The sequence below is a fragment of the Aspergillus nomiae genome (genome assembly GCF_001204775.2).
Source record: "Aspergillus nomiae NRRL 13137 chromosome Unknown contig00220, whole genome shotgun sequence".
NCBI classification, from domain to species: domain Eukaryota; kingdom Fungi; phylum Ascomycota; class Eurotiomycetes; order Eurotiales; family Aspergillaceae; genus Aspergillus; species Aspergillus nomiae.
Window position 1 is genome coordinate 42484 of NW_015378275.1, and position 9707 is coordinate 52190.

The 9707-nt window shown below is 50.2% G+C and overlaps 5 protein-coding genes across 5 annotated transcripts; 4 read left to right on the forward strand and 1 right to left on the reverse strand.

The window, feature by feature from the left end:
- Window positions 1-824: 824 nt before the first annotated feature.
- On the forward strand, window positions 825-1892 carry ANOM_007282 (asparaginase; the record flags this gene model as incomplete). Its single annotated transcript, XM_015552538.1, has 1 exon — window positions 825-1892. The coding sequence occupies one exon, from the start codon at window positions 825-827 to the stop codon at window positions 1890-1892; it is 1068 nt and encodes a 355-aa protein (XP_015405142.1).
- A 271-nt stretch (window positions 1893-2163) lies between these two features.
- Window positions 2164-3255, reverse strand: ANOM_007283 (uncharacterized protein; the record flags this gene model as incomplete). Its single annotated transcript, XM_015552539.1, has 1 exon — window positions 2164-3255. One exon carries the CDS (start codon window positions 3253-3255, stop codon window positions 2164-2166), a length of 1092 nt encoding a protein of 363 aa, XP_015405143.1.
- A 1235-nt stretch (window positions 3256-4490) lies between these two features.
- Window positions 4491-5800, forward strand: ANOM_007284 (sulfurtransferase; the record flags this gene model as incomplete). Its single annotated transcript, XM_015552540.1, has 2 exons — window positions 4491-5470; window positions 5544-5800. The coding sequence occupies 2 exons, from the start codon at window positions 4491-4493 to the stop codon at window positions 5596-5598; spliced, it is 1035 nt and encodes a 344-aa protein (XP_015405137.1). The 3' UTR covers window positions 5599-5800.
- Window positions 5801-5998: 198 nt separating this feature from the next.
- Window positions 5999-7710, forward strand: ANOM_007285 (uncharacterized protein; the record flags this gene model as incomplete). The annotated part of the gene is made up of 3 exons (XM_015552541.1): window positions 5999-6073; window positions 6243-6464; window positions 6560-7710. The coding sequence occupies exons 2-3, from the start codon at window positions 6422-6424 to the stop codon at window positions 7708-7710; spliced, it is 1194 nt and encodes a 397-aa protein (XP_015405138.1). The 5' UTR covers window positions 5999-6073; window positions 6243-6421.
- Window positions 7711-8516: 806 nt separating this feature from the next.
- On the forward strand, window positions 8517-9609 carry ANOM_007286 (RPEL repeat-containing protein; the record flags this gene model as incomplete). Its single annotated transcript, XM_015552542.1, has 3 exons — window positions 8517-8830; window positions 8907-9007; window positions 9118-9609. Coding segments are annotated over 3 exons (534 nt in total), but the record flags the coding sequence as incomplete, so codon positions are not given.
- Between the last annotated feature and the right edge of the window lie 98 nt (window positions 9610-9707).

Below are 9707 nucleotides of genomic sequence, written 5' to 3' on the forward strand. Positions count from 1 at the left end.
AGAGTGTATCGTTTCTGATAGTACGGCGATAGCGTCTCCCACGCCCAGTCAAGTTCACACAATTTGGACCAGGCATCGATCCCGGCCTTGAACGTGGCTATGAACCTTAGCGTTGATACCAGTTGACCACACGATTGCCCAGTTTGGTCTCGAGCGAGGTTGGTTTGATATATCCTGAATGACGGAGGGCATCAAAGAAATGGACGTACCTGCGATCCAAGGAGAGTTTCGAGAGCGGGGATCTGCGCCCGGCTATCGTCGGCCATGTTCTTCCCAGCATAGTCTGCCTCTAGATTGTCGTTCGTCTATATACCCATAGTTGGCGGATTGAGAGAGTGGGAAACTGCTTCAAAATCGGAATTGAATTGAAAAAATGGGCGGATGCTCCAGATAAACTGTTCACAATAGCAGCCTTGTAGTCTCATCTAGTGCTTATGCCTCTTTAAGAACCGGTACAGTACTGTCACATAACTAGATAGTGTTTTCTCTTTGTTGAGAGACTAGCTAGTGCTTAGTCGAACCAAGTAACTACACTGGTTAGCCCAGCGCAAGCTTACACATCACTGCCAACACACCGTGAGTTGGGCCAGAGGGACCCATAGCGAATCTCATGTAATGAAAACAAGCTAATGGTGGGGTCTCAGGTCTTACCATATTTGGTAGTACTATTCCCGTTGGTAGATCATGTTCTAGTCTTCTAGATCTAAGGCGCCTTGTTTATCTCTCTGGCAGACAAATAACGCACAATCTTTCGTCTTCCCAATCATTTTATCGTTTCTCTCTCTGAGTTGTCCCGCACTCAATATAGCCAAAAACAGACCACAATGGGCAAGTTAAAAGACTACATAACAACCGACCGAAGCGGCATAACCGAAAACCGCCATCAAGTCCACGCCGCAATAGTCTCTGCCGATGGGAAACTCCTCTACAGCGTCGGCGATCCGTCCCGGATAACGCTACTGCGCTCTGCCGCCAAACCAGCCCAAGCCCTCGCCGTCGTCTCCACGGGGGCGCTGGAAAAGTTCAACTTCGATGAGGCCGACCTTGCTCTCATGTGCGCTTCGCACAATAGCGAGGAGAGACATCTTTCCCGGGCTCGGGACATGCTCCGAAAGGTTTCCGCGGAGGAAAAGGATCTCCGCTGCGGCGGCCATGCCGCATTATCCGAGACGGTGAATCGGGAGTGGATTAGAAGGGATTATACGCCGACGGCTATCACGAATAACTGTTCCGGGAAGCATGCGGGTATGCTCGGCGGCGCGAGGGCGTTGGGGGCGGAGATTCGAGATTATCATCTGCCCTGTAACCCGCTGCAGCGGAGGGTCAGAGAGGTAGTGGAAGAGTTGGCGGGGCTTGAGACTGCACCTGACGGTGTGTTATGGGGTATTGATGGGTGTAACTTGCCGGCGCCAGCGTTTCCGTTACAGAATATGGCGAAGTTCTATGCGGTATTTGCGGAGGCAGCGAGTGCCGTTGAGGATGCTGGGAGCGCTTCTGGGAAAGAAAGAGATATGGCGCGAATCTTCAACGCCATGACGCGGTACCCTGAGCTTGTTGGTGGAGAGGGGAGGTTCTGTACGGTGCTTATGCGGGTGTTTCGGGGAACACTCATTGGAAAGGTTGGGGCCGATGGGTGTTATGGGATCGGCATACAAGCCTCGGAGTATACCAGAAGACTTGGAGCAGACGGTGCAGTGGGACTTGCAGTTAAGATCGAGGATGGAAACAGAGAAATCCTTTATTCGGCTGTGGTCGAGATCCTGGACCAGCTGGATATAGGTACTCCGGATATGCGACGGGAACTGGCTTCGTTTCACCATCCGGAGATTGTTAATACTGCGGGCGTTGTTACGGGGTCGACCGCTCACCATTTTCATGTTTGCGTTTCATAGTTGAATTATGGCTTTGGGTATTAAGCTACTTTGGTGCTACTTTGTTCGTTGTGCTACTATAGACACAAGGGCAGGGATTATAATGACGCTAGGAGGCTGGACGACATAGCTTGTTACAAATACCATCTTGATGACCTGGAAGTAATTTGCTTTCAATTCGCCTACTGATCAAATCCTGGCGTGTAGCAGGCTAGGCTGCACACTTTAGATGAGAAGCACGGCTCGCCAAGGGCTAAGGTTCAGTTTGCGCCAATGAGTATATCGACTCAGGTTATGGGCTTTTGCCGACCATATCATCCCCGTTCTGCGTTAAGGCTTGATTCTGACCCTCGGGGCTTGTCACAGCAGTATCCTCCGTGTTTGGCAGCTCGGTTGGTATGTGTTCCTCATCCGCATTTCCCGGCAAGTGCGCTTGTTCTCCAGCTTCAATGACTTGTCGGAGCTCGCCCAAACGTTTTGAAAATTGCTCCATCATATCCTCCAATCGCTGGGTGCTATTGTCTTTCTCTTTATCCTTACCAGGTAGAGTCATAGGTAAGCCGACTGTCCCTTGAATTTTCAACATCAGGGCACCGTTCGGTGAGTGCTCGCCGGAAGGGTTGTTCTCAAAGGTCGGGGCGGGCACTAGCTGGGTGTTTAGAACTTGCCATGTTGGTGTCAAGCTGTAGGCTGAAGTGACCGCAAATTTTTGACCATGTTGATTGTTGTTCTGGGAATCCTGCTGTTGTTGGGGGACGGAGGATTGGGTCCCAGGAGAGCCGACACTTACGTCGTGCCCGGGGGTGCTATTCATGTGTTGCATATCATCTGGACCAAGCACGTCCATATCGAGAATGATGTAGTTATCCCGAACACCAGGTATCGGAGGCGGAAGTAATGATTCCTTTCTCTCATTCGACAGCTCATCATCCACTCCTCCTTCACCCTGCGGGTGTTGGTCACGTGTAGTCCTGGAGTTTCCCTTGTCGCCGTGAGGATGCGTATTTTGTTCGGGTTCCAAGGAGCGCAAGGCTGCCTCGGTCATGATATCTGTGTCATCATCGGAGAATATATAGTGAACAGTTGGGTGGTAGTATTCGGAGGTACTGGCGTCTTCAATCAGGGTGAAGAACGGTTGAAGGGGCGGATGTGAAGCAGATATCTCATGCGGGCCGTCATTTTCCGAGTGTGGCGATGTTACGTTTGTTATTGGCTCATAAGCTTGTTGTTCTTGGGAGAAGGCGTGAGTCTGTTGAGCCGTGGTGGGTCGATCAATGGTGCTTTCCGGGCGTGAAGGGACGTTCGACTCCGTGGTCCGCCGGATGGATTGTTTGGAGGGCGAAGACGATAAGGAGGATGATGTGGTATGTTTTGGAAGAGACATTTCTGATAGACCGCGCTACATGATTAGAAGGCGACGGGGAGGGACATTAAGGCCTTGTTGGGCGGATTGCAATGCGAACTTGTAAGCTCTCGGCTTCCACTTTAAGCTCAGGTGAAGCTTGATCACCTGCCCCCTTATCGATAAACAACGGGTCATGTGACTGTACCGAAGCTAGGGATGTTGATAACGGTCTGTATTGTACAGAAAAAAAAGAAACAATTGCGATTTAATGTTAAAAGAAGGGTATCGTATCTGTCGAGCTCGAACGCCTCTCCCATCGCGGCTACCGGGACGCATGGTATTTGGGCTTATTCATCATCTTCTTGTTTCCATTCGAACTCTGTGGTTATAGTTAGTAGCAGTTTTCCTCCAAGAATCCATATTTGGGGATGGCATACTTTGACGACACATCGGACAAAGACCCTTCGAAGATTCTTGTTGGATCCAAGTCATGAGACAATGCTGGAGAGATGAATCATCAGTTTCTATATCCATGATAATATCAAGGTCCACTATCGCACCATATGAAAGGAATGTCCACACTTGCCCAGCACTGTAATTACATCGAGGTTAATCAGAAAGCCCGCATTTTATATATATTAGCAGATAAAACTAAGAGACTTACGTAGTGAACAATCATCACCGGGAAATTTGCAAGTCGGGCAAGTCCCATCGAACTGGACGCGACAAATACCACAAACATCATCCGCAGGCATATCCCAACGCCAAGTGGCAACCCCGTTCCACTCTTTAATAGTGACTTTCATGGTCGATCGCGATGTGGTTTGGTTTTGAGGGCGTGGACCAACTTGTTCCGAGAAAGAAGGGAGAGAAAAGTGGTCGGTGAAAGTAGTATGTGGAGCCAAAGCAAGATAACGGATCTTTTCTGGTTTGTTACCTTTTTCCACTTTGGTTTTCACATGGCGGAGAAAATGATTTGTTTACAGGCGACTCCGCATTTTAGGTCCAAATGATTCGTGACTACTAACTTAGTAGTGACTTAGCATACCTGATAAATACCTAAAATAATAATAAAATAAAATAAAATAAGAAAGTGAATACTCCGGACTTTCCCCTCACTGTGCACTTGCATAAATTAACACATCCCTATTTAAATTCTTATCGCCCGCGATCAGATCACACCATCTGTCGTTATTGCCGATTCGGTATGTAAAGATTGATTATCCTCTTTCAATTCCCTCTATATTTCCCCCCAGTAAATCCGCGCTGCGAACATGGCTTTTGCAGCTCTTCGCCATTCGATTCCCTCCCCCACTCGCCTGCTTCGTCCAACCATGTCGGCCCCTTCGCAAGCGCGACTCCAATCCCAATGCCGCCAGGTTTCCTTCTCCTCATACCTGGTCTCTCCTAAGGAGCTCAGTGAGGCTCTCAAGAAGAACCCTCCCACCAAAATCTCGACTTCACCGCGTGTCGTGCCCCTGTGTGCTGCATGGTTTATGCCCAATGATCCGGAAGGTCGCAAAGGGATCGACATTTTCCGGAAACATCGCATCCCTCAGGCTCGATTCTTTGACTTGGATGCGGTCAAAGATGCAGAATCTCCGTACCCGCACATGCTTCCTACCGCGGAGACATTTGCCGATGCGATGAGCGAGCTTGGCATCCGGCGCGACGACGAAGTGGTGGTTTACGACACCGAAGAGCTTGGAACCTTCAGCGCCCCCCGTGTCGGCTGGACCCTACGAGTATTTGGACACCCTCGGGTTCATCTCCTGGACAACTACCGATTGTGGGTGCGCGAAGGGTACCCGACGGAGACTGGGGAGCCCCAGCAAGTGGAACGGACCAGCTATCCGGTACCTAATTACGATTCGAAACTGGTGATTCCGTACTTGGAGTTGAAGGAGATTGCCAAAGAGCATAGGAAAGAAGGTGCCAAAGAAGTCGAGATCTTAGATGCGCGATCTTACGGCCGCTGGGCGGGAACGGATCCCGAACCACGCCCGGGATTGTCCTCAGGCCATATTCCTGGCTCCAAGAGCTTGCCTTTCCAAGAATTACTGGATCCGGAGACGAAGACTTTTCGATCGAAGTCTGATCTGCGCAAAATCTTCGAAGAGAAAGAAATTGACGACTCCAAATCGATCATCAGCTCTTGCGGCACTGGTGTGACGGCTACGATTATTGAAACCGCCTTGGGCGAAGCAGAGTACGGAGATCCCAACCTTCGGAGGGTGTACGATGGAAGCTGGACGTAAGTACTACTTACCATTTGCTAAGTACCTTATCCTCGTCAAGTACAGTCGCTTACTATGTATTTTGTTTAGTGAATGGGCACAGCGCGTCAAGCCCGCCGACGGACTGATCAAAAAAGTGAACTAGGCTGGTGGGTATTAGGCATCTTCTATTATTGCCTTGACCGCGAAATCACATCAAGATGGCCCTTGATCCTTGTATGACATAGCGTTCGTTCTTTGCTTCTATGGAGGACTTTTGTGTTACGGTGACAGCATGTCAATTATCCTATAGAGTGTAACCCGAGTAGACATCCTATCGAGCTTCGCTACCGCAGTATAGTTATTGAAATGAACAGAATCTCTCATCTCATGGGCTTTTCTTTCAATTGTCGCCATGGAATTTCCCTGTCGAATCGATATAGAAACGTGATGAATCTTGTAGATGATGACTGTTCCGCTTAGTCAGTTGGGCGAGTCACTCCCACGGCATCACAGTTGATCCGCTGCTGTTCAATGACCCTTCAATCAGCCTTTACCTGGGCCCTATTATTTCCGCGAATGACTCGGTCAGACCCCCAAAATGCTGCATATGTTCCTTCTTTGTGAACCAGGATCCCACGGTAAGTACCTTGTGGTCTGTTTGTTCTGGCGTCTTAGTGGCCTGAGGTTGTCCTCGGTGCCTCTTGATTGACCTAATCTTAATGCCATTGCCCCCACATTCTCATATCCCTCCGCCATCAGACCAAACCTCCTTCTGAGGACCCATCCGCTAACGCCGCGGCGGCTCAGTCGCACTCGTTAAATTCAGCCATTCGGTGTAGGGCAGCTGCGCCGCCTTAATCATCCCTACGATTTACCTACGCGATCTGCTTCTTGTCGACCGCTGAAGCGATGTCGACCGGACGCAAGGTCTTCCACTGTGCCGTGGATGAGACGGCGCTGACGACCAACATCAGCGAAATCAAAAAATGGACAACCAACGGGGCGATCACCCTGTCGTTCCTCTTTACAGTACGTATCTCCCTTTATACTTTCTCTCTACGTCTATCCTTTTTCTTTTCATGCATTCTGTACATCTTACATTTTCTCACTATCCCTTCACTCAGCCCTTGAACGCCTTCATGCATTGAAACGAGCCGGGTCTCAAGTCGCTATCAACGCCCGCGAGGCTGTTCGCTTTCTTGACCGCGTTACTTCCGGAAAGGACAGTACTCCGGCCGATCGCGTTGCTCTTCAGGGCCCGATGGAGCAGTACGAGAACTGGAGTGATGCGGAAAAGTTCTTTCTGCCGGAATTCGAAGAAGAGCCGGAGGCGACAAATGGAACCGATGCCCGGGAGACGCCGTCGGAGAAGAAGGGATCTAAAGGAAAAGACAACAAGAGAAACGGAGCCTCGGATGATCTGTCGCAAATGCTTCTCAATAAGCTGAACTTCAAGAAGGACTCGGACGCCGCGTCGGTTAACTCGGCAGGGACTCGCAGTGCCCCCGCATCGCCACCTTCGTCAAGAAGTTCCCGTACAAGTCCCGAATGTGCCAACTCTCATGTGGTTGAGAATGGAAACGGAACGAACAACCTTAAAGTAAAGCAGACGAACGGACATAAGCGATCTGCTTCTGGCTCCACCATCCCCACGGTTCCCTTGGTGCTCCGACCGCTCCTCAGTGCGTTGCTGTGGCGCCTGCACAGCGGCCCGGATGCGTCCAATGCGGCTAAAAGTTGTATCCTTATTACGAACGACCGCTCCACACAGATTTGGGCCCAGAAGTTTGGCATTGGCGTTAAGAACATCCACCAGCTGCGGACCTCCATTCAGTATGAAGAACGGGAATACAAGAATCGCTGCAAATATGTGGAGAAAACCCAAACCCACACGACCGAACCGAAGTCACTGCTTTCCTACGACGACGAAAGCGACGAAGATGAACTAGTCTTTGTTCCTCGGGGTCGCGGGAAACCAACCTCGCGAGGAGGTTCGCGTGGTGGAGGCAATCGGAAACCCGCCGCCGCTAAGACCGTGGCGCCGCCTGTGGAGAGTACGATGGAGATTCCTACTCAGCCCATCGACCCCAACTCTTTCAGTCGGTCCTTGCCCACCACAACGAAGCAGCAGCCCACGATTGATCTTAGTACACAATCCGGGGCTGCGCGTGGCATGGCAGGAGCGTCTCGGAACTACAGCAGCGGTCGTCGAGGGGCGCCTCGCGGACCAACTCGTGGCAACAGCCGAGGCCGTGGGAAACTCTGGGTTCCTTGAGCGGACGGCAGAGCCCCGTTGACTGTGATGCCGACGGGGCATTTGTTTGCAATTTCCAACAGAGACCACTGTGGTTGTTATTCGAAGCAGGAATCATCTTCCGTTCCCGGACTGCCTACTGGTCGATGTCAGTTCAGACTGTGACTTGATGGATGAGGCGAATGGGTCCTATATGGATTGCACGGATATGAAGGATGAGTGCGAGTCGGATACGGCACTGATTCGATCCATACAACCATTCTCGTGCGAGACCGATGATCAGGCTCTAGGTCAGGTTCTGGGGTCAGACGGGTCTTCTTGCTCATACACTTGCTTTCCGTTACGATGGAGGAACGGGCTTTTTTGTTTTATGTCCTTCCACATGTCGGGTGCTCCTGGACCACGCACCTGTTCAACCCGACATGCGTAAACGAGCTAGCTATTCAACATATTACTCAGCAGTTACCACCCCCACATATGAGAGTTGTCTTGCTTATTTTTGTTGAACCTGTTGCTATTGCTCTATGGAAGTATGAGGGGGATGGGCACGATGCATGCTTCAGTAGTGCTTCTGGTATTGTTTATTAAGAAAACGAGAAAAAGAAACAGATGACAGAAATGAAACTTGTGTTTAGCTCGTGGTCATGGAGAGATGAGATGAGATATGATATGATAACCCTAACCGTGCACAAGGAAACTCTAATGAGCCATGCCATGAGGTCATGAGCCCAAATTAATAGCCGCAGTTAAGGTCCCGTGGATCAACACCTCCGCATTGATGTCAACGTCACTTGACTGCCCCTCCTTCACCCTCCATCTTCACAGTTCCTGTACCTACGTCGCCCAGCAATAAATTAAACCCCCGATACGTAAGTATCTTCCCGGGCTTGACTCTCCCATCCAATCGCCTCCCCAAGAACTCAAACCTTGCCAATACGATACCAGTGCTAGTCCTTCCATACATCTATACGAATTATCGCAGCCACGAGCAAGCAATAACAATGGTTGACTCCGTTGATGAAACCTCCCTCGCCGCATCGCCCATGGAGCGACGCAATTCCCTGGAGAAACATCTCCTGAACCGTCCTGATCCCCACGACCTCAAGGAGAGACACATCCTCCTTGACACCAATGTTGCTCCGTACGCTTCCATGACTCTATTTATTTATTGTACCACCTATACTGCTTACATCGTACCACTAACAAATCACCTACAGATCTATCCAAGCAGCGAGACAGGAACTAGACCGTCAGCGCACAACCGATAGTCTGAAGAAACATCTGGAGCACAGACCGGATCGCGAGGAACTGGTTGAGCGTGCGTATCTTGACATTATCCCACCTTCTCGTCTACGCTTCTTCTCTCGCAGCTAGCTTTTGTCACATTGTTATAGATTCGACTACTAACGCAGCTATAATATACAAAAGGCAATATCCTCCCGCATATCAACGCAGCCCCGGCGCTTCAGGCCCACGCCCGCGAGCTGGAGAAACACATGTTGGCTGATCATCTCGACCAGAAGATTCAGAACCGGCCGCAGCCGGAGGATCTCATGGCTCAGGGGATCTTGACGGAAGATGAGGATCCAAGGGAGCCGACTTTCTGATTGATTCTGTCTTTGGCAGCTGTTCATGGGTCATGGGTCATGATGGATATGGGTCCGTTTGAATTACAGGACATGGTTTGACGGACGGAGTACATGGATGGATTTATGGGTTATGTTTGATGGTTTTCTGTTCCCAAAAACAAAACGAAGATATGGTAAATGACATACTGCACAGTGAGATGCGAGCTTAATATGATCTTGTTGATCTCAGCTCCTGGGATAGTTGATAGTTTAGTTAAGTCTAGCTTACCTAGTCCAGAACCATCCCACTCTTCTTTAGGTACATGAGTTAAGACATACATACATACATACATACATCACAGCCACACCCCACAACCCCGAACAACAGGCACGAGCTAATACCCCTCATCACCACCCCCAGAGAGATCCGGCATCCACCCAGCCGGTCTC